We start from the raw sequence: 23,996 nt of genomic DNA, 5'->3' as shown, positions 1-23,996 counted from the left end.
GCGCCGTGGGCGCCGGTGGTGAGTGTGCTGTCAGTATGAGCAGAGCAGCATAGGCTCTCTGAGAGTTTCACTCCATCTAGGCTGTTAGGATCCTGTGCCTGCAATGGGAGCCAAGAGATTCAAGGTCCAAGCCCCTCCCTGCCTGGCATTGAGTTGTATGGCCTTGGGCAGGTCGCTTCCCCTCTCTTGGCCTCAGTGTCCTTACCAAGGGATTCCCAAAGTCCTCCCAGCTCTGGTACAATGGGCTGTCCCCCCAGTGTTATGAATGGTATATGGTCAGGTTCAGGCTATGCATTAGCAGAGGAGGCAGCCACCTAGCTGGTGTGATTCTTGGAGCCCCAGGAGGACTCCACAGCCCTGGGCCACCATTCCTACCATCCCTCCCTCCTTTGGGTTAAGACCCCCTACTGCAGGCGAGATGTTCAGAGAGTCAGAGCTGAAGGGCCCTTAGAGACAACCCAGCCAGTGGTTCCCAGCTAGACATTTTGCAAAGGCTGTAGCAGGTTGCCAGGAGAGGTTTTGAACATTTCACAGAGCCTATGGGCAACCTTCCATTGCCTGTGATGAAGCTAACTAAAGCACCAAGGTTTTTCTTTTGCTTTTAATTAGAATTAACTCTACATGATATCTCAGGTTAGCGTGCACTCACTAGAAGCTCTGATTGGTTGTAGGTGACATCATTGGAATTTCTAGGTCATGGTTGGGCGACAAGATGCTGCCACCAGAGTCACATGGCATGTGGTCACTGGCCAAATTGCACCTATTCAATACGTGAGTGGCCTTAGACATCAGCACACAGTGTCAGCAGTGTCTTTCAGATTCAGAGGGTTTTGTGAAGGGAGGATACTCCCAAGGGTCCATGGTGTCGAAAAGTTGGGGAGATGGATTGATTTTAATAACCACATATAATCAAAAAGGAAACTAAGGCCTGTATATTACCCAACACGAACACAAGTCCATCGGTGAGACATGTGCTGGATGGAGATCTTGGGGAACAGCCTCAGTACAGGGCCCTAGGGTGCTCCTTGCTGAGGGACTGAGGGTACCAAGCGCTAAGCTATGTGAGGCACGGGAGATGCCAAATGCAAACTCCCCAACTTCACTCTGATGTGAGTTCACAAGCCAGGCCTGTTGTCCTGTCCTTTTCCCCAGAGTGTGAAAAGACCAACAGATGTGAATTCAGGGCTGGTCTGGGCCAGAGCGGGGGGTGGGAAGCAGACAAGACCCGGTCCCACAGCCTGTCCCCTAGGGAGCACTGGCCTACGGGTCTCAGCTCATGGCCCTCTGGCTTACAGTCTCCTTTTCATGAAAGCTATGGGCTTGATCATCTCTACCTTTCTGTTCAGCTCAGAGGGTCTTATCTCCCTGAGTGGGTTCCCTGGGGGCCCACAGGCTAATTTTCCAGCTGGACTTCTCATCCTCAGCCTGGCCAGGCAGGGTTTGGGCCAGGGTGTGGCTTGGAACTTTAGACCAGGATCTGGCCTGGCTCTCCCTGTTCATGAGCGCCCCCAGAGCGGCCTAGAGTCAGTGTGATAGCATAGGACCCAGCCTAAGACCAGACAATATTCTGCTTCCTGTGTGTGATGGATGCCACCCAACGTAGCCCCACCAGGGCCCCTCACCCGTCTATTCAACACTGTGGAATCCCTGTAGTCTATGCCAGGGCCTGGGCTACAGATGCTGGGGCAACTCAGATAAGATCCCTGTTCTCCTGAATCTCTAGTCTACCTAGGGGAGCAGACAGCAAATCCATGGACAGATAAACACATCTGGAGGCCGGCGGGTGTGTGCCTGTGCGGACACAGCCTGGGAGCTGCCCGAGGGCAGAGACTGGGTCTCAGCATCCTGCGTGCCCCTGGAGCACACTACCAGGGCTGGCTCAGAGTTGGTCCCATGCAGCGAACAGTCATTGAATTGCCTGGCATGAGAGAGAAAGCATATGGGAAGTGCCCAGTCCTTCTGGTTGTCCACAGTAGAAGCAGTAGAAGCCAGCATGTACATACAAACATCTCATTTCAATTAAACAACCTTTATTGAGGGCCCATTATGTACCAACAGGGTCTCAAGCCCTGAGAATCTAGACATGAATAAAATCAGATTCCTGCCTCCTTGAGCTCACCACCACCCCAGGGCAGAGGCAGGCGCGTGAGCCCACCAGGATCCCCAGGGTGCTCAGAGGGTAGGGTGGTGGCTGTGTGTGCACCCATCGCCACCAGGGCAGGCCTGGGGAGGGAATGCAGCAGGAGGGGAAGAGAAGGAAGGAGTCACAAACTTCTACCCAAATCCACACAGGCAGGTAAACAGATACCCCTAGACATACACACACACACACACACACACACACACTCATAGGTGTATACACTGACTATCTAAGTGTGTGTAGACACAAAGACTGACTTCTATAGACTCAGACTCCTCACAGGCCATCATGATTAAAGCCCAGATTGGAAAAAAAAAAAAAAAAAAAGCCCAGATTGGGGGACGTGTACGGGGGAGAGAATGGCCTGTGTGTTGGGAGTTGATACCTGGGGCACCTTGGGAATCACTCCACCACCTTGGCCAGGGGGATGCCCGGAGGTGGGCAGAGCTGTTAGTCTAAATCCGAGAAGTTAGGCTGACTATTGGCTTGCTGTGAACGTCAATCAAGAGACAGCCAATCAACAATAGACCAGGCCTGCTGCTCACATCAGTGGCCAGATGTAGGGAGTGGGACAAAATGTTTAACTGCTAGTACTTGTGCTTCTTGAGGAGTTTGAAACAGGTAGGAGTCAGGACAGCGGGGTGGAGGAAGGGGAGTGCTCAGGATTTGCCCTACCAGGCTCATGGTCCTTCAGCGAACTCTGCACTTGAGAAACTGCTCTCTTCCCTAAGTGGACTTTTTGCTCTTAGGAGCTAACCAATCGAAAGTGGAGGAGCTCCTGGCACATGGTAGCCCCACAGGGAGCGGTCATTCTGTCCCCTAAGACCATGCCCCTGGTGTGTGGTGATGAAATTTCTGGCCTGTTTCAACTGTGAGGAGGGGAACCAGAAGGTGGGAGCAGGTGACCCAGGGGGCATGAAGCTAGGATCCCTGCCCTCCATGAGCACCAGCCGTCTTCTACTGCACAGGGCCTGGCATTGTTCATTGAGTGAGAGAGGGATCCCTCCTCCAGAACTGCCTTCTGCCAAAACCTTGGAGAGCTTCGTGTATTCTTTGCACAGAGATATTTCCTTGCAGTCGTAACAGCTTTTACAGCACTCTCTACCTTCCAGGCACTGTTCTATCTACTTCAGATATAATTTAACAATCGTACGAGGTAGGGATGTCATTTTTCCCATGTCACAGATGCAGGAACTGAGTCCCAGAGTGGTTTAGTAAATTGTGCACGGTCACACAGTGAGTAAGCGGTGGAAGCAGGATGGCACCAGAGTCCATTCTGTAACCACTGGGCCCTGCCATGCGTCTGGAAGGAAGATCTGATTCTCACTCCTCCCTATCTTCTCCTTCATCCTCACTAGTGCACTAGGGGGCGCTGGATGAGGCCCTGAGTCTCCATTTCCTTCTCTGGGAATCAGAAAGTCCTCTCAGCCTGGCAACCTCAAGCTGTCAATATTCCTGCTTGGGTTTTGCTGGGAGAAAATAGTACCTGGGTGCAGCCTTCGGGGGCAGGGGGCAGATATTTCAAGCTGGGCACTCTGCATCTTGCCCCCTGGAGTAGGGCCAGGACGAAGAGCCTTCTCGGAGCCCCGTCAGCAGGCCCACAACCAGGCTCACAGGCCCCTGGAGGCCCCCAGGGAGGACTGGGGCTAGGGCCGCTAATGAGGATACCGGGAGAGAAGCCCTTGTCCCTTAAAGTAAACTCATGCAGAGAAACTCATAAGCTGTGCCTGCAATTTGCACACTGGCCAAGGCCCTCAGAGCTTAAATATATTCCTAGGGGCTATTTATAGTCTTAGAAAAATTAGAGTTTTCTGGTAATGGGAGTACTGCAGACTCCAGGTGATGAGGGCCTGCCAGGGACCAGCAGAGACTAGAGTGGAACCATGGAGCCTTCTGGTGAAGGACTTCAATGTCTAGTGATGACATGCTCAGAGCAAACAACCCTATAATGGGCTCCTGAGTAGAGAAGGCATGTCCTGGGGGGCTCACGGAAGAAAGCCCAAGCCCCCTTACCTGGCATTCAAGGCTCTCAGCTCCCCTCTAAATAGCCCCCTCACCTCTCCCTGCATGGACTCCTCCCCCAGCTACCCTTAGAATATTCTCAGCTCTCATGCTCCTCTGCACTCTTGTCACACTCTTCCCACCTGGATTGCCTTTACCTCGTTCTTCTCTGGGGAATTGAATGGTCCCACCCGTCAAGGCCTCCAAAGTCCCCATTGCCCTGTAATGTGCCCCCACTCTGTACCCTTCACTGGAAGGAATAGCCCACCTATGGAGGCCTGGGCTGAGGTACCTAACTTCTCTATACTATTGCTTTACCTATAAAATGGGTATAATGCTGAGGCGATCGTCTCTGGCGAGTCTTGTGAGGATTAATGTGATGATGCGTGCTCCTGACATTGAGAATGCGCTCAGTAAACATGGACTATGACTACCTAGATTTAACATCTCTGAGGTTCAAGTAGATGGGGATAGAGTATTATTACCTGCGTTATGGGGTTGTTAGAGAGTCAAATAATACTGAGAGGCAAGGGGTTACATTCTGTGCTGCCGTGCCCCATACAGACCCATAGATCAAGTTCTGAGGGGCTTTGCCCACCTGGAGCTGTAGTTTGGAAGCCCCTCCCCTGACTGGTGACAATTACTGCATTCGTTTCCTATCACCGCCATGACAAACTACACATTGAGTGGCTTAAGGCAACACAGATTTATTACCTTACAGTTCTGTAGGCCAGATCTGGGTCTCATAAAACTAAAGTCAAAGTCTGCAGGCTGTGTTCCTTTCTGGAGGATCCAGGGGAGAATCCACTTCCTGTTCATTCAGGGCATTGGTGGAATTCAGTTCCCAGGGTTGTAGGACCGAGGTCCCATGTTCTTGCTGGCTCTAAAATGAGGATTGATCCTATCGTTCAGAGGCCACTACATTCCTCGGCTGTGGTCCCCTTCCTCTGTCTTCAAGGTCAACACAGGCAGGTGGAGGACTTCTTATAGCCTATCTCTCCAACCGTCTTCAGTCATCTTCTACTTTTAAGGACTCATTGTGATTAGATTGGGTCCACCTGCGTAATCTAGAATACTCTCCGCATCTCAAGGTCCTTAGTCACATCTGCAGAGTCCCTTTTGCCATGTAAGGGAACATATTCACTGGTTCCAGGGATTAGAACGTGGATATCTTTTGTGGGGGCTGGAGGGGAGGGCATTACTCTGCCTTCCATAGCCCCCCAGCATGGGACAACCTCTGATCCAAAATTTACCTCCTCCTTTTCCAGGGAGAGGTCTGTGCGGTTCCATGTGCTGCAGGGACCTACGGCCCCAACTGCTCATCGGTCTGTACCTGTAACAATGGTGGCACCTGCTCCCCAGTGGATGGTTCTTGCACCTGCAAGGAAGGTGATGTGCCTTCTTCCCAATCCCATGCCCTCAGATGTGCACGCTTCCCTGGGTGGGCTGCCCGCTGAGCTGCCCGGGCTGTTCCTGCCTCATCTACCCCCATGCAGGGTCAGGGAGCTTATATGTCAGGTCCCAGCCAAGGAGACCTAGGCCGGGGACTTCAATAGCAGAGATATAATAGAGGGGATTAGTTATAATGGCATCAGAATCACTGGGGGGAAAGTGAGCAAACCAGAGATTAGCAGCTGAGGGAGGAGCTGCCACTGCTCCTGCCTAGGGTGGGAGGGACAAATGGAGGAAGTGGGGTTCCAGAGGGCCACCAGGTAGGAGCAGGGATGTGGATAGAGGGGATGCGTGAGAGCAGCGAATACAGGGGAGACCCAGCCATTGCCACCACCACCATCAGGGGCCAGGCCCAAGGCAGACAAAGCAGAGGAGGGACCAGGCATCTCTTCTACTCCCCACCTCTGGTCTGTGAGCTAGGTCTCCCATTATGAAGCCCACCCGGGAGCCAGCTGAAGGGGAAGCCTGGGATATGCAGTTGCAGGGATCAGCCCCCCGTAACTCAGAGCCGGGGAAGCAGAGGAATGGATCTGAGAGCAAACAGGCCGATGACCAGCCTCAGAATGGAAAACCAGCCTGTCTTGCAAGCAAAGGGCCCTAAAATAAGCTGCCGGATTCTATCCTGGGCTGAGTTAGCCCTCCGCATCTCAGCTGGCTCCCCGTCCTAGGCGGGGTCATGCACCCACAGTGAGAGCAGTTGAGGGGAGGCAAGAGCCCTGGGGTCTGGCCCTAGGTCTCCTAACCGCTGTGCCGTGTTTCTGAGTAGGAGGTGGAATGTGTGTTCCAACCCAGTGATCAGAGAAGCAGTGGTTTAGGTGGCAGGTACCGAGCTGGGGGTAGGCAGAAAGCCGTGCCCGGCCCTGATGGAGAAGTGACAGAGCCTTTCCCTCCCCTCAGGGTGGCAAGGCCTGGACTGCACCCTACCGTGTCCCAGCGGGACATGGGGCCTGAATTGCAATGAGAGCTGCGCCTGTGCCAATGGGGCAGCCTGCAGCCCCACAGATGGCTCCTGCTCCTGCACCCCCGGCTGGCTCGGAGACACCTGCGAACTGCCCTGCCCCGTGAGTGCCCACGGCTGGGAAGGGCGGGCAGGCCCAGAACCCCCCTCACCCTTGCCCTGGGTTAATCTGTCTGCAGAGGCGTGCACAGAAGAGCACTGGCCCAGATGGTGGGACCCTTAGATCCAGGTCTCAGCCCAAGTTCTGACCTCTGTGGACACTGTCCAACTTTGGCCCTCAGCCCTTTCATCTATAGAATGGCAAATATCGGGCAGGTATAGTGCCTCCATGTCACTTCCCCTTGCTGCGCTTGGTTAACATTCTTAACTGACCCTGGCATGTTGACCTGAGCCCAGTGCAGCCTCAGAATCCTCAGCATGATGCTACAGGACAGCCCTACTGACCCCTCAGAGTTGCTGTTCCTCAATAATTTTATGATCAGGGTATGAGAGGACAAAACCAAGCACTATTCAGTGATAACCATCGAGACTTAATCGCTGGATCTTAGTCTAAGATACAGTTAAGTTCAACCAACATGTGATATTGTTGAATGAGGCCTGCAGTCCTGGGTTCAAATGTGGACTTTGCCACTTCCTAACTATGTAGATCTTGACCCGATTTCTCATCCTTAAATTGTGAATATAATGGAACCATCCCATAGATACGCCGTGGGGATTAAGAAATATGAGTAACAAAAGGTTCTCGATACCTAATGAGCACACAACAAATGTTGAGTGCCACTGTCTTGCCTAGAAATGAAGAATAAACCATTCTTTACCTGTGATCAATGTATTATGATTTGCAAAGTGCATTCTCACCTACAGTTTTAGCTGACAATCACTAACTACAGCCCTTCGAGCTTGACAACCGAGAAGTAGGGCAGGACCGTCACCACCTTCCTCCAAACCCCATAATCCTATTAACACAGCCAAAGAATTATTTGGAGTGGCCTTGTGGCCATGTTGAGCACAGTTATAAAAAGTGCTCCAGCTGTGCTCCGGCCACAGTCTCTCTGTATCCCCTCGGGACACTGGCTCAGGTTGTCATCAAAATCCAACAGAAGTGTGTGAACCTCTGGGTGTCTGGGTCTGATCATTTCTCTCCTTCCCTACACAGGATGGCACATTCGGGCTGAACTGCAGTGAGCGCTGTGACTGCAGCCATGCGGATGGCTGCGATCCGGTCACGGGCCACTGCTGCTGCCTGGCAGGCTGGACAGGTAACCACCCCCACCCCACCTGTGAAACCAGGTCCCTGGTGTTTTACTTCTCTTGACTGTTCTTTCTCTTTCACATATTCTTCTTGCTCCTTACATATGCACCTGTCCCTTCTCTCTTCTGGGCCTTTGTTCTCCATTCATTTCAAGCAAACAAGTTATTGAACACCTGTTATGTGCAGGCTTTGTTCTAAAGGCTAGGAATATACCAGTAAGAAATCAGACAAAGGCTGACACACAGTGGGTGTAGGTGCTTAATCTGTGTTCACAAAGGATATGGTAGAGTCAGGGATGGGGACTTCCTGCTTAGCCCAGGTTCACACTCCTGGGCCCCTATATGTGTTCATCAGCATGCCTCCCAAACACAGGGAAAATCCATCCCACTGCCACCACTGTGGTCCTCTCAGCACCATCTCTCAGCTGGCCCTGCCTTGGCCTCCTACTTGGTCTCTGGGCCTCCTCCCCTCTTGCCCAGCTGTATCCATCCTGCATATGGTGGCCACAGTGAACTTCTCAAAACCCAGCTCCGTTCACAGGAGTCCTGCTCCAAGTGCCTCAGTGGCTTGCCATGACACTTGTTGAAAATCCACAATCCTTACAACGGCCCAGGGTCTATGTGACCTGGCTGCCACCCAACTCTGCCACCTTTTGCCCCTTCCCATCACTCACTATACTGCAGCCACCTGGGCCAACCACCTTCCTGACCTCAGGCATTTTGTACATGCATTCCCTCTGCATGGGTTGCTCTTTCCTTTTCTTTGCACCTGATAATGCCCTCTCTCCATTACAACGTAGCCAAGACTATGTAAGTCTTATTAATTCTCATAACATCCTACACTCTTCTTCTTGCCATACTTACCTCAATTGTTACTGAAGTCTCATTTGAGTATTTGTTTATTATCTGCCTCCCCAATTAGACCATCAGCTCTCTGGAGGCAGAGCCTTGCTCACCACTGTGTCTACCACCTGCCACCCGCTGAGAGACAGATGACATGGTGGTTAAGAACACAGATCTAGGGGCACCTGGGAGGCTCAGTGATTGAGCATCTGCCTTTGGCTCAGGTCATGATCCCAGGGTCCTGGGATCAAGTCTCACATCAGGCTCCCTGCAGGGAGCCTGCTTCTCCCTCTGCCTATCTCTGCCTTTCTCTATGTGTCTCTTATGAGTAAATAAATAAAATCTTTTTAAGAGAGAGAGAGAGAGAGAGAACCCAGAGCTAGAACCAGGCTTCCTGGGTTTGTGACATTGGGCAAGCCCTTTAACCTCTCAGGGCCTGAATTCTCCATCCATAAAATGCAGATAATTGTAATCCTCACAACCACAGGGTCATTTTGAAGTTTAAATGAGTTAATACCTGTAAATGCTAACAGTGCATGGTGCTGTGCTCAAGAAATGTAGCCCATGAATACAGGAAGTGCTTAATAATGCTATGCTATGTGAATGCACCCAGTGGTGGATAGAGAAAGAGAGATACAGGCATTACTGGCAGTGTAGGTCTTGAAATAATCATTCACACCATGTTGCTCAGCAGCCTCTGTTTTCCACAACCAGAAAGCGTCTGAGCAGCAGAAAGCCAGGGACATGGCTTCCTCTATAGCATCTCTGACTTGGCTCCCCTGACCTGCCCCATGGAACAGAGTGAGGCCCCACTCTAGTAGTCACTGGTGCCCCAGATCCCTAGCTGGAGCCAAGTGGAAATCCACTTTAATTTTTCATTGCTTTAATTTCAAGTGAGTCGATAAGATTTTAATGATATCTGGTGCTTAAAAATTCTGTCTTTGATGGACAACTTTTCAGCAAGGCCTCTGCTGTTCTAATATAAAGCTAATTTTCCCAAATATGGTCCTGAAGTCTTTTCAAAGGAGTGATTGATGTCCTGAGGTTTGTCATGGAAAAGGGGACCAAGGAGGGAAAAGGAGGCGACAAGATACAGGCCTCGGACTCCCACTTGGTGAGCTCTCCCCACCTATCCCTGCCCCAAGAAGTCCACCCCTGACTTCCTAGCTCTTGGTGTATTGCTCATGCCTTAGCTCAACACCGGTTTTGCTCTGCCCTAAATTCTCCCCTCGCCCACATAAGCCTCAGACTTCAACAAGTGCCATCATGTCTAATTCACCTTGCCCTGTACATAGTACATAGGAAAACAGGGTGTAGATAAGGCCTCTCTTTAGGTTGAGGGTTCCCTTCAACCCTGCAGAGGGTCATAGGGAACAGCAGTGTGACCCATGTGCCTGGGTCAGGCCACAGAGAGAGCGTGAGACAGAGATGGGATCAGAGGTCCCTGTCAGGCAGCAGTCTAGTAAATGTTTATTGAAGTAAATTTAAAGAAGCTGGGCTATACTCATATATGGTTTTTCCCCTTAAAATGAAGGGACCTCCAAGGTGATCTACTCTAACCTCCTCAGACTACAGTTGAGGAAAGGAAGTTGTCCAAGGTCTCAGGGCATTAGTGTCATAGGATGGGGACGTGAGATCATATTGCAAGAAGGAGCCATCTATTCGTTCGATTAGCATTTATTGACCCAAGCAACCACCGAGTCCTTAGTTGGCAACTACTGTGTACCCAGCACTGTGTCAGGCCCAGCAGTAAATAGCAAAACTCAATAACAGCACTAGTCCCTGGACACCAACTAGTGTCCCTAGTGCTAGGCACTAGGGACGCAAAAATAATTAGGATGGCATCCTGTCCACTAGGAGCATCAAATCCATCCTGTCCAAAGGAGGGTCATGTCAATAAGCCATGCTCCCTGTCTTCAAATTGCTGGCAGGGGAGACAAGACTTATGCATGAAACATTCAAATAATAGGCAGGGACAAAGCTGTATGCCACTATCAACTAGCTGCTCGAATCCCTGAGCAGCCATCCAGAAAGGCTTCCTGGAGAAGGAGGATCCTAACCAGACCTTGAAGGATGTGGGTTGCTGAGTTGTTGGCCTTGTGACATGAACTTGAGGTCACAATACATAGATTCTTAGCCTAGCTTTACCCATCAATGTAGATGTGTAGGGGGTCCTGAAAAATAAAGCAGGGAGATTCTATAAGACAGGGAAGGACCTCTGAGGGGGATTACTATCCCTATTCACCTACTGGGAAAACAGGGCGTAGATAAGGCCTCTCTTCAGAAGTTGTAGTTGGGTGACCCTCCCACCAGGCCAAGGGGCAGCTTCTTTGACCACTCCAGTAGAACTGGAGCACTCTACGCAGGCAGAAACCCTGGACCCCTCTCCCCACTCAAGTCCCAGTGTCTTAAGTTCTGGGAAGTCCTTAGGACATGTAAAAACCTCCAACAGGGGTCCCTACTCCCACAGAACCTGGCCTAGAATATAATAATTGCCAGATCCTAAGAACCATGAGCCCCTGCTGTCACCTGCAATCTGCATAATCATCTTGCAGCCATGGTTCTCAGTCCCTAAGAAAGAGGACCCCTTTTTGGCATGAAAATATTTTGAGGTTCCCATACAGGACAGCAGCTGTACTTTTAATATCTGTCAATTGGGAGAACACACAATAGCAACAAGCTGCCATGAATTCAAGGGGGCTTTTGCATGCGTTGTGTTTTATTAATCACAGCGGTATCTGCAGAGGGTTGTAGGGGACAGCAGTGTGACCCATATGCTTAGGTCAGCCCACAAAGAGAGCATGAGACACAGATGGGATCAGAGGTCCCTGTCAGGCAGCAGAGTCTGCCCTAGTCCAGTGTGCCTCCGGGGGACAGCAGAGTCCCTCGGCCTGCAGTCTGATCCTGGCTTTCCAACAGAAGTATTCCTTGGAGCAGGTCACAGCTTCTGTGTCTCTAGAGAAGGGGAAAAAGTTGAAGCTTTGAACGGCTTCGTGGTTCTGGCTTCCCCAGGCTCTCCTCCGCTCAATTCAGGGGATATGTGCAGAGTTAGCCCCTGGAGCATCTGAAACTGCCCCGGGAGATACCTCCACTGGGGGGCGAGGCCTGCAGGCCAGATTCCCTCCCTCCACAAAGAGGCCTCATTTCCCCCGAGAGTGGCATCTGAAGCCCCGGCCCAGCTGCTGAATTGAGATGTCACAGGGAGGGAGCCCGGGGAGGGGATGTGGGCGCCAGACTAGACAAGCACTAGAGGATGACCAGAGCCTGTTGCAGCCCCTCCCTCGCCGCTCTCTCTGGCTGCTCAGCCCCCCTTCCCTTTCCCACGGGCTCAGGTGGGCTCGTACAGCTCCAACCTGCCTCCAAATTGGTCCCACTGCTCTCCCACTGCTGCTGGGGCTGGCTCTCTTCACTGGGCCCAAGCGTCTTCTTCCATCTTTCTCTTTCCTGTCCCGATAACAAGGCAGACATGATTTTTAAACTAATTCTGCTCTTCTCGAGCCTCTGATGTTCACCTTCCAAAGCCAAGCCAGTTTCCTGTGTCCGCTCACCTAATGCATGTCAGATTGGAAGTATTTCTGCCCAAGAGGAAACCCCACCCCAGAGCCTCAGGCCTTTTGAAATTCCTTCTTAGCCTTTGGGCTGTAATCACCTCAGTACATTTCTCCTCTATCTCAGCTCAAAAAGCCTATTTAATCCTTCTTCCTCTTTCTTAATAGAGTACATGGCAGTGCAGAGAAAACATTAGAGGGCATCACATATGGTGACAGTAAAATGTCATTTTGCAAAGTGTCGGTTTCTATCTTATCCATGTGTGCACATATGACCTAAAATCCACGTGGCACGGAGGGGCTGTGGTCAAAAGAATCTGAGAAGACGCCACCCATTATCTGAGCCTGCACCCTGGGGCTGGGTGGCTGGAACCTATAGGACCAGTGGCTCCAGGGCTAACATGAGTGGGTGTGTAGGTCACTCCCAGCTGCCTCAGCCCTGCCCCATAACAGCGTTCACTTGCCCCATAGTTGGTTTCTCTCAAGCTTAACTTTGGATACCAGCTAAGATGTCAAAAGTGAAGGTGGCCCTTCATGACCTGGTCCCTTCTCTTGGTCCTACAATCTCAACTCTTGCCATACCTCATTTTGTACTTTGTGGTTCAGTTACACTATGCTATGTTTTCTTTTAAGGCATGATTCTCCTTCTTGCCTCCCATTTTTTGCACACAGAGTTTCCTTTATCTGGTAAATTCCTTCTTGGCCCTTAAGACTCACTTCAGGCATCACCTCTTCCTGGAAGCCCTCCCTGACCAGCCAAGCCCGGACTAGAGTTTTCCTCTACATTCCCAGATGCACCGGGCTCACCTCCACTCCTTTATTCTGCACAGTGCCCCTTCCCATCATCCTTCCTTCTGCCTTCACTCCTCTTACCACTAACCCAAGTCTGCCTCTGGCCCACAGGCATCCGCTGTGACAGCATGTGTCCGCCTGGTCGCTGGGGTCCCAACTGCTCTGTCTCCTGCAGCTGCGAGAACGGTGGCTCCTGCTCCCCAGAGGATGGGAGCTGCGAGTGTGCCCCTGGCTTCCGAGGACCCTTATGCCAGAGAAGTAAGGCTGAGCCCCCACCCCAGAGATGGCTCACCCTCCCCACCCCTTCCCTGTTGGAAGTAGACCTGGCCTGAGAGGGGCTGGGCTCACAGAGTCAGCCCCCATCCAGTTCCTCCCTCCTAGTCCCCTCTCTTCCTGTGCTGGCTTTTCTGTCCCAAAGTTCAGGGCCCAGCCAGGGTCCTCAGTGGAAACAGGACTAGACCACACTCCTCTCTGCAGAGGACAGGCCCTCAGAGGTGCAGGGTAGAGACAGTTCTCCCTATACCCTTAAGGAGCCTCCCTTCATCCCTGTGTGGGACAGGACAAGTAGCTAAGCTGACTGGGGCCCCTGAGGCTGCTGACCACTGTCTCCACTTCATCCCCAGTCTGCCCCCCTGGGTTCTATGGCCATGGCTGCGCCCAGCCCTGTCCACTCTGCGTGCACAGCAGCGGGCCCTGCCATCACATCAGCGGCATCTGTGAGTGCCTCCCTGGATTCTCCGGAGCCCTCTGCAACCAAGGTAGTGTCTCCAAGGGCAGTGTGGGCCACGGAGGTGAGACATCCTGGGAGGGAAGTAGCTGGAAGGAGGGGCTTGGGGATTTTCATCATACTCTGTGGAGGCAGCTCCCTGCCCATCAGGGCTTCAGGGCTTGGACCTACCTTTCTGCGAATTAGTTACCAGCAGGCATGAGACAAAGGTATGCAGTTAAAGGAATAGGCTCAGAGAGGTTAAATGACTTCTCCATGGTCTCACAGCTAGAAAGTGGCAGAGCTGAGAAATTCTTACTCCAAAGCTGATGAAAAGTGAAATTCGTGTAACTGACTTCTGCATAAGAAGTGTCCCCAAATGGCTTATGCTGAGTGCCAAGTGGTAAAGGCAGAGGATGATGTGGGAACTCAGAGGAGACAGTTCTGGCATGGGCTGGAAATGGCAACCTCCCAGCTCTTTCCCCCCCACCCCCCACACTCGGGCCAACCTCACTGATCCCTCTCGGCACACTTTCCTGTCTCAGCCGCAGAATCCTTTGAAACTCCACCTCCAGCCAACCTCCACCACTCAACAGGACTCAATAAGGGAGATAAAGCTTACTTGCATCGGTGTGCTGCTAAACTGGCTCTCTGTGGAGGAAAAGCCTTGCTTTGTAACATTTGCCAGCAAGTTCCATGATCTAAGTATCTCCATCACGGCGACTCCGTGGCACCAGGGGTTTACCATGGGTCACAGAATTCCTGAATATTTAACAACCAGTGTGAAGGTAGAAGCTGGCCCCAGCACACACCGCTGCTTATTGTCATCCCTGGCTCAGTTTGGCCAAAGTGGCGTTGATTTGCGGGATGGTTCTGTGCTATGCGGGCCTTCAGCTAGGCCTCAGCCTAAGAGGCAGAGAAGGAAGAAAGGCGGAGAGTAAGCAGCACGGGTGTGGACATCCAACTGTCCAGCAGTGGGGAGCGGCTGTGGGATGCAGGGGCTGGGTGGGGATGGCAGAGGGGACTGAGAACGTAGCCTGGGGCCTTTGGGACAGTTTTGAACACAGGGTTACAGAATTTGCACTCTGTCCTGTAAGGAGCAAAGAGATCTCAGACTAAGGTAAACTTAGAGCTTAAAGCAACTTGAAGGTCATCTGTGCAAGAATCTCATCTGATCTGTGTTTAAATGCTTCCACTGAGAGCTCACTACCTCCCGGGGGAGCAGATCCTTTTGATGAATAATCACCACTGAGCTGGGCTGGCTTTGTAAGTGTATGGGCTGTTAATATGGATGAGTGGAAAGTTCACTCCGTGATGCTTTGAGGTCATGAGAAGTTTGGGCTCCAGGGAAGTATATGTGACAGTTTCATTTGCTTGCAGCCCTCCTAGGACAGTTTAATCATAACCTGACACGTCGAGGTTTACTTATTAAACATCGGAGAGCCAGCCGTCAATACAGATAGGCTGGGTCTAAATTAGGATCTAAGCAGCCCGAGGAGTAACTCTCAGATCCTGCGATGTCTGATTTATCGCCCGCTGGCCTAATGAGTATTTTCCACATATAGATCTAATAGAGTTTGCTATTAATGGCAACTGCCCTGGTTAAGTCTCAAGCCTTATAAAAAATGGAACTGACACTTTCTAATGACTGGCTTTCCAGCGAGTTACAAATTACAGACACTGCTTATGCAGAATCATTAAACATAGATTAAATATAACCAGATGTTTTCTTTTCACCAGCCCCCTTCTCCACCGCCCCTCTTTTTGCCTCACTCTTGATTCAGCTAAGAAGTCGACCAATTAATGTATTAGACTGATCGCATTAGCAGCTCTGTAGGTGAATTTGTCAGTCTTGTGTGGGTGAGAAAGACTTCAAAGATGAGACTATCTTGTTAGAACAGCTCAGAGCTGGTTTGGGGACTATGGGGAGGTGGAGCAGTCCACTCCACACTGCCCATGCAGGGCCAGGACTGGGGAATGGGCTCCCCAAATCAAGCACTTCCCAAAGGCTGGGAGGAGGTGGAGTGGCAACCTGCTGTTCTGGAAGCTGAAGCTGGAACCTGAGCTGCAGGTGGCAAGGTGTATGTCATCTGCCCCAGAAGGAGCTGAGGTTATTGCCAGGGTTAAAACAGGGCCCCACATCAGCCATCCCACTCCCCACAGCTGTTAACCACGGCCTGAGACCAGTGGGAGGGGTGAGGCTCCATTTCAAAGACAAAGCAACAGGGGCACCTGGGTGGCTCAGGGCATGATCCCAGGATCCTGGAATCGAGTCCTGCATCGGGCTTCCCACGGGAAGCCTGCTTCTCCCTCTGTCTATGTTTCTGCCTCTGTGTGTCTCTCATGAATAAATAAAATCTTAAAAAAAAAAAAAAAAGATGAGGAAACAGGATTGAGAAGGGGTCATAGGGTCTGCTCAAAGGTGCTTGGCTAGTAAGTGGCAGATCTTCCCAGCTGTGTGACCTTGGGCAAGTTAGATAACCTCAGTTTCCTTATCTGTGAAGTAGAGTTAATAATAGAGTAATAATTAGAATATCTAACATTGACAGTATTACAGAAGATTGACTAATATTTGTGAAGCACCTTGAACAGTGTCTGGAGCATGTAAGTGCCATAGAAGTATCTGTTGAATACGTGAATAATATTAAGACCCGAACCCAAAGCTTTAAATTGGAGCTTTAGATCCTGCCTTAATTATTTGTCCCAATCACTGATCATGTCCAGGAAGGGCACAGGGCGGACATAGAGCCCAGGCTCCAGCTGCCCACAATCTGGTTGGGGAAGGGCTGGCAATGGGAAGCAGTGTGGCATTAAAAGAGGGTATGAGCCCAAGGGCTAAGAGAACTAGGTCCTGGGTAAGTTGTTTCTCTTCAAGAATCAACACTTTCCCGTGATCCTCCATGTATGTAGCTCAGCTGACTGAGGGCCTCGGGAATTCAAGGAATTCCTTTCCCATGACAGGAATGCAAGGAAGCCTTCTTTGAGGAGGTAGGACTGGCTAGAAGTGGGCTTTGAGGAGAGAAGGTTGAACTAAGAAGAGCTCGAAGAGATAGGAGTCACTGATCCCAGTAGAACCTACTGGAAGGCCACTGCACCTAGGGCCTGTTTTGGATTATTTTGGCCATTTTGGATTATTTCCTGAGTGTCAGGCACTGTGCTGGGCACTCAGGCATGGCAAAGGACATGAGAGCCAAATTCCCTGCCCTCACAAAGCCTGTAGTCTAGAGGGGGAAATTCAGGGCTCAGTCTTCACCAAGAGAACTCGGGAGTTGAAGGGCAGCCAGTTTACTACCACAGGTTCAGCCACCTTGCCTGGTTTTTCCAGGCATCATGGAAGACAAAGACATGGGTAGAACTCAGGCCTGGCCTGAAATCAGCTCACAGGTCCCAGTAACAGAAGACTAGGGAAGAACAGAGAGTCTGGAAGTTCAAATAGGGACATAACTCCCCAGAACAGAGATGATGGGCAAATCAGGATTAAGTTCAGTTATGAGTGACATAAAAATCCCAAATAACTGGCTTAAAATGACAAACATTAGCTCCCTCAGAAAGAAGAAAGAAAGAAGAAAGAAAGAAAGAAAGAAAGAAAGAAAGAAAGAAAGAAAGAAAGAAAGAAAGAAAGAAAGAAAGAAAGAAAGAGGAAAGAGAAAGAAGAAAGAAATTGAACAAGAAAAAAAAAAAAAAAAAGAAATTGAACAAGAAAGAAATGATCCAGAAGCAGACCATTGGAGAATGGTAGGGGAGCTTACAAAGAGATCAGGGACCAGCCTCCTCCTGTCTTGTAACTCAGCCGTCCTTGGCAGATGACCTCCAATTCTGAGGGAAGGTAGTTGCTTAAACTCCAGCCACCTTATCCATAGTTGTTAATCCATAATCCATATTATCCTTCAACAAGGATGAGGAATGGACAATAAAGACATGCATTTCCACTTACCAGATTATAGTCACATGGCCATACCCAGCTGTGCAGGAGCCTAGGAAATGAAGTCTTTATTGCGGATGGCCATAAGCCCAGCTAAAACTCCAGATTTTACTTCTAAGGAAGAACAGACTGGATTATTGAAGGACTAGCAGCCTACTGCCAAGGGATCATGGGGAAGCTAGCATTTAAAATGAGTGTTAGGGGCGCCTGGGGTGGCTCAGGTGGTTAAGCATCTGATTGTTGATCTCAGCTCAGGTCTTGATCTCAGAGTTGTGAGTTCAAGCCCTGCCTTACCACAGGGTAAGATTTCCACAGCTGGACAGGAGGGTCAGGGAAGTTCTGGAAGGGAACAGCTGGAGCGAATACATGGGGTGTTATAAGGAAGTGGTGTGTGGGCCAGTGGCTTATGTGTCTGGGAGAGAGGGGTAGTCACCAGGTGAAGGAGCTTAAGTGTTGATGTTTAGGATCCAGATTTTATTCTGGGGCAGTGGGGAGCCACAGAGGATGTTTAAGCAGGGCACAGAAGTGTCCTGAAGAGAGCGATGCTTTAGAGAGCTCAAGTTGTAGGAAGCAGGTAAAGGATGACCTGCAGGGGAAATGAGAGGTAGGTGCTCTATTAGCACTCAGCCCTAGTTCTCTAGGAACTTGCAGCCTGGTTGAGGAAACCAGCCCTTCCTTTAGGGACCAAGGAGTGACTCCTTCAGGACAGGTGAGAACCACAACCCTACAAGTGACTCAAAGTGGGAATACCACAGGAGCTCAGCGTGAGTCCAGGAAGGCTGTCCTGAAGCTGAGCCAAGCCTTGAGGAACAGTTGGGATTTGGAAAGACAGAAGAAACAGGGGGGCAGAGAGTCCTCCAGCAGTCTGCACGCCGACCTCACCCTGCACTCAACCTTCTCCTTCCAGCTACAAATGTCATCCACCCTCATGCCTATGGGATCAGTGATGCTGGCAAGAATGTGGTAATGGAAAGCAAAAGGCTGTGGAGCAGTGTGGGGAGCACTGGACTGAGGGTGGAAGCGGGATTCCCAGGCTCACGGCTTCCATCTGTGAGGCCCAATTCTAAAGACTTGACCCCTCTGGGCCTCAGTCTGTGCCTTCAAAGGGGATCATTGAGCCTCCAGAAAAATGCAGCTGTGGGCACAAGAGGGGAACTCATTTATGTACAATTGGAGAAGGGTGATGGGGCTGTGGAGGTGGGCAGTTCCCATCCAGATCTGTGAGCCCAGGGCCGGTATAGCTGTGGCCTGGGAACTTCTAGGGGTGCAGCAGCTATGTGTGGTGGTCTGGGGAGTACAGGCTGTCCTGTGCCCACAGTGTGTGCTGGAGGACACTTTGGGCAGGACTGTGCCCAGCTCTGCTCCTGTGCCAACAACGGGACCTGCAGCCCCATCGATGGCTCCTGCCAGTGCTTCCCTGGATGGATTGGCAAGGACTGCTCACAGGGTAAGCAGCTGCCCAAGGAATGCCCCCCACCAGGAGTCAGGCCCCCAAACACACCCTCCTCCTTGCCCAGAACCTCTTCATCCCCTGGTGCCTCCACCTGCCAGGACTGAAATGGAATGTCCACCCGCGTCCCATTTAGAGTCCCACAGCTAACATGATGAGTTATTAGGATTGATCGTTGGCATCATTAACTGTTAGTATTAAACGTATTGACATTGTTTGGAATACTGCTGATACTACTGAGAACTAATACTCCACGAGCACCTGAGCAAGAAGTAGCCTTTAAGTTTGGTTGAAGAGGAGGAGGGGACAGGGACTAGCATTCTGGGGTTTGGAATGGGGAAGTGAGGTGACGCCAAGGCATTCACTTCACAGGGGTGAGAGCGTCCCCTGAGTGACCCATGTGATGTTCTGGGCACATAATAAACCCGGACAAGGCATTGTAGAAGCTCCTCTTGTCAGGTGCACCCAATCTGATATGGAGGTGACAGGGACCAATCTAAGGGTGGAGGCTTAATCTCCACCCTGGAGCACCTTGTCTGATGGGCGAGACAGGGACAGTACCACTAGGGAGGCCCCAGTTAGATGGCCTGGCCTGAGGGAATTTCCATTCTGGTGGAGGAGACTCAGGTGTCATCCTCAGGAAGCTTACCAACCGGAAGTGGGGAGTCCCTATCCTGGAAAAGTCCCCGTTGTCACAGGGAAGTTAACACACAGTGTTCACACTGTAAACTGCAATGTTTAGTTTACCACACACACCCACGTGCTCCAGATCACAGCCAGTCCCCCTGAGAAGGGAAGTTCAGGAGCCCTCAGAGCTGGGAGAGTGGGCAGAGAATCTGGGCTTCATGGGAATCCCGGGTAAGTGGGCCAAGAGGGGAGTGGAGAATTCTGGGAACAGCGGGTCAGGAAGGCAGGAAATTCCAGCTGGGTGTATGCTGGCATCTTGGCTGACTGGTCTCTCTCCCTGTCTGCTTCCCTCTGCCTCGCCCTCACCCTCTGCATCCCTCCGCCCCCAGCCTGCCCACCGGGGTTCTGGGGCCCCGCCTGCTTCCATACGTGCAGCTGCCACAACGGGGGGAGCTGCAGCGCTGAGGATGGGGCCTGCCACTGCACCCCTGGCTGGAGGGGACTCTTCTGCACGCAGCGTAAGTCCTGCCTCCCGGCAGCCCGGCTATTCAGAATCCCATGCTGCGGCCTGCTGGCTGCCTTGGGCATCGTCCAGGTCTGTGGAGAGAGGGAGGAGGCGGGCCCGAGGGTCAGGAAGGGCCCCCACCCCACCCGAGGATTGGGAAACCTGGATGGATCCAGGGGGTCGGACGGCCCGTGTCCTGGAAGGTCAGGGCTGGAAGGCACTCTGACAAGCACCTAGACCAGACCCCCTGGACAGAGGGGCCCAGAGGGAGGAACAGCCTGTGGCTGCACAGCAGGGAGACCCCCGCCTGGCCTCTAGCGCTAAGGCACCTTGGTGTAAAGGACCCCTCACAGCCACCCCTACCCCTTCAGCCTGAGCACCCAGAGTGCAGACAGCTGAGGAGAGGCGCAGGGTCTCACTGGCCCTCACCCTGTGCTCAGAGAAAGAGGCAGCAGATGGACAGGTTTGGTCCCAACTGTACTCCTGTTTCTCCAGGCTGCCCTGCAGCGTTTTACGGGAAGGACTGTGGGCGCGTGTGCCAGTGTCAGAATGGTGCCAGCTGTGACCACGTCAGCGGCAAGTGCACCTGCCGTACGGGCTTCACCGGGCGACACTGTGAGCAGAGTAAGCTGTCCCAGGCCCTGCCCCGGGGTGTTGGTGCCGGGCATCAGCCTTCTGCCAGGGAAGCCTCTCCCAAGTCCACTCATTCAGGGCTCTCTGCACCTCCTGTTCCCTGGAGTTTGGGAGCAGCTTCCAAGAAAAAAGGCTGAAGGAGGTCATGTCTACATCAGTGTTTATAGAGTTTCTTCCTCCAGTTATGGAGGATGCTGAGAGAACAGAGTCCTGAGAGGGTACTGAAGGAATAAAAAGAGACAGGTTTTTTTTAAAGATTTTATTTGAATAGAAAGAACGAGAGAGAGAGAGAGAGAGAGAGAGAGAGCGCGCGCATGAACAGGGGGCAGAAGGGAGAGGAAGAGGGAGAAGCAGACTCCCTGCTGAGCAGAGAGCCCGACTTGGAGCTCAATCTCAGGACGCTGGTATCATGACCTGAGCTGAAGGTAAACGCTTAACCAGCTGGGCCACCCAGGCACCCCTGGAGACAGATCTTCTTGAATTCTTCTTTGAAGCCTCAATGGCACCCCGCACAGGGCCTGGCATGTGGAAAATGCTGCATGAATGCGTCAAGTGAGGAGGAAGTAGGAGTGGGTATCCCCCACTCAGGGCTAAGGTGCTCTGTCCACCCCCAGGCATCAAAACTGAACCACAGTGGGATGGGGAGAATGGGTGTATCTCACTGGCTATCCCATCTCTTCTTCATGCTACACAGGATGTGCCCCAGGAACCTTTGGCTACGGGTGTCAGCAGCTATGTGAGTGCATGAACAATGCCACCTGTGATCACGTCACTGGTACCTGTTACTGCAGCTCTGGATTCAAAGGAATCCGGTGTGACCAAGGTAATATACAGGTGGAGAGAGTCCCTAGGTAGGGGGCTCTGGAGAGAACCCCATGGAGGCAGGACCTAAAAAGATTCCAGTGGGAACAACTGGATTTCATAAGGACAGTTTGTGACTTCCCTTTTACTTTTGGAAGGAGACCAGAAGGGTTATGTTGCAGAGGGGGAGGCAGAGGCTACAGGTACTGTGTATTAAAGGCAGATGGAGCAGGAGCCTCTCAGTCTTGGCTTCCCCATGCTCATCCTTGGCCAAGTTTCCTGTGAGCCAAACAAGGGTAACCACAGCTAGTCCTGTGGAAAGGCCAATGGACAGCCGAAGATAGGCCAAATTCTGGTCCTGCCATTACCTGCTAGATGTCCTGGGCAAGTCATTTCATTTTACTGGGCTTACTATTCCACATGCAAAGTAGGAAGGGTAGATTAATCTTTGTCTCCCAGCACAGTACAAGGTTCTGTTGAGGGCCAAGGAGTCCAAAAGGGCTCAACCTGGGCTCCAGCTCTACACTCAGAGGACACCCCGTAGTACAGTTGTGAGGACCAGGTGGAGATAATACGAATAGAGGACTCAGCACAGTCCTGGCACATATGCAAACAATAACTGATTTTTGTATACATAAGAACCCTTTGTGAAGTGCTGCAAACAAGGGATTATATCGTTTGTTCTAGAGGATGAGGAATGAGAATGGGCTCTCAATTATCCACAGAGGGGGCCATAAGACACTCCCATTGCATCCTGATGATAAAGAGTATGATAACGCAGCACGTTACTTCCCCAAGGATGTTCCGCTAGCTCCAGTCAGCCAGTTGCTGATAGCCAAGTAGAAGTCTAAGCGGTGCCAGGCAGCAGGATGACCCCCACTGTGGGCTTAGATCAGTATGGAGCAGCAACGGTATGGAGAGTTAGCCTACACATTTATCATCATGAGGGGTTTTGTAGACAATAATCCTGGGCACAAATGCACTTTCATTGCCAGTCTGTCATATGGTGTTCACAGTTCCCTGGGGAGGGTGGGATTACTGTCCCCATGTTACAAATGGGCAAACTGAGGACTTGGGAGTCACACAACTGGTAAGCAAGGAGATGGGCTGAGTCCAATTTTTCCCAACTTCTGAGGAACCTGACTTTACCAATTACTGGTTATATGAGCTTGGGTAAGTTATCTAACCTCGCGATGACTTAGATTCTTCATCTGTGAAAGAGAAATAATTAAACAGTCCCTATCTCATATGGCTGCTGGGAAGATCAAATGAGTTAATATCTGTAACTCAGTTTTTAGAACAAAGTACTCAGTAAACATTTGTTATTTTATTTGCCATCCAGATTACATCTTTTCTTTGCCATGTCACTGAAACTCCATCCCCTGTAGGCAGTTGGAAGAAACAGGCACAGTGAAGGATAGGGTAACAAAAGGATTGAATAGGGCCAAAGACCAGAACACCCAGGTCTCCTAAAGTTAGAGGGTTCTAGGCTCTGAGCCAAGATCTGAAGCGCAAGGAGGCCTGCCCCACTCAGGTCCTCCCTCCATCCGCAGCTGCCCTCATGATGGAGGAGCTGAATCCCTACACCAAGATCAGCCCAGCGCTGGGTGCAGAGCGGCACTCAGTGGGTGCTGTCACAGGCATCGTCCTCCTGTTGTTCCTCATTGTGGTGCTGCTGGGCCTGTTTGCTTGGCGCCGGCGGCGACAGAAAGAGAAAGGCCGTGACCTGGCTCCCCGTGTCTCCTATACACCTGCCATGAGGATGACCAGCACCGACTACTCGCTCTCAGGTAAGGGCTATGCCCTCAGCATCCCCTCTCCTACACACACACATCCACCCACACACACCAGGAAGAGCCACATGATATCCCTGGGGAGACCCAGGTTTATTGTCGAACTTAAAGTGGTCATGCTTGCAGGATTGTCCTGCTGGGGCTGGATGCTCAGATTCTCCTGGAGAGACAACGCAGGTGGGGAGCAGGAGCCTACTTGGAAAAGGTAGATAGGGTTTTATGAGAATGTCATTTCCTGGGTGCCTAGCTCTGAGCAGCTATGATTAGGAGCCTCCTTCCATTTCCCCAGAGCTTCCCAACTTTCTCACTGGGCTTTGGCCACAGAAACACCTACACTAAACAGTAACTTTCCTAACTCCAGGGGAACCTCTTCCTGGCCCAAACTGGCCCTGGGGCTATTTCCAAGCCCTGTCCCATCTTTGCTTCCTTGGTGAAGGCCTCAGAGCAACTCCCCCTCCCAGTTCCCAGAGTTAGGAGGGTCCTATTGATACAGTGGAAGGGGATGGTGCCTGACTTGGGGTGAAGGGTGAGTTAAAAGTTTGGGCAATGACCCAGGATGTCCACAAATTTGATA

General features: G+C 51.5%; 1 protein-coding gene across 5 annotated transcripts in view; it reads left to right on the top strand.

The window, feature by feature from the left end:
- MEGF11 (multiple EGF like domains 11) overlaps nt 1-23,996 on the top strand; it is a 344,798-nt gene that overhangs the window by 304,061 nt on the left and 16,741 nt on the right. For all 5 annotated transcript variants that reach the window (XR_005381792.1, XM_038580760.1, XM_038580759.1 and 2 more), the window contains exons 12-21: nt 5,410-5,530; nt 6,491-6,654; nt 7,708-7,810; nt 13,097-13,243; nt 13,609-13,743; nt 18,932-19,060; nt 20,080-20,208; nt 20,691-20,819; nt 21,523-21,651; nt 23,183-23,419. Coding sequence is in view for 4 of the 5 variants with exons in the window: in XM_038580760.1 (XP_038436688.1) it covers nt 5,410-5,530; nt 6,491-6,654; nt 7,708-7,810; nt 13,097-13,243; nt 13,609-13,743; nt 18,932-19,060; nt 20,080-20,208; nt 20,691-20,819; nt 21,523-21,651; nt 23,183-23,419 (1,423 nt within the window). In the remaining variant the exon portion in view is untranslated. The remainder of the gene's footprint in view (nt 1-5,409; nt 5,531-6,490; nt 6,655-7,707; nt 7,811-13,096; nt 13,244-13,608; nt 13,744-18,931; nt 19,061-20,079; nt 20,209-20,690; nt 20,820-21,522; nt 21,652-23,182; nt 23,420-23,996) is intronic.

This window comes from Canis lupus, chromosome 30 (genome assembly GCF_011100685.1).
Source record: "Canis lupus familiaris isolate Mischka breed German Shepherd chromosome 30, alternate assembly UU_Cfam_GSD_1.0, whole genome shotgun sequence".
NCBI classification, from domain to species: Eukaryota; Metazoa; Chordata; class Mammalia; order Carnivora; family Canidae; genus Canis; species Canis lupus.
Note: the sequence above shows the minus strand (reverse complement) of the source record. Positions and strands in the feature narration are given on the sequence as shown.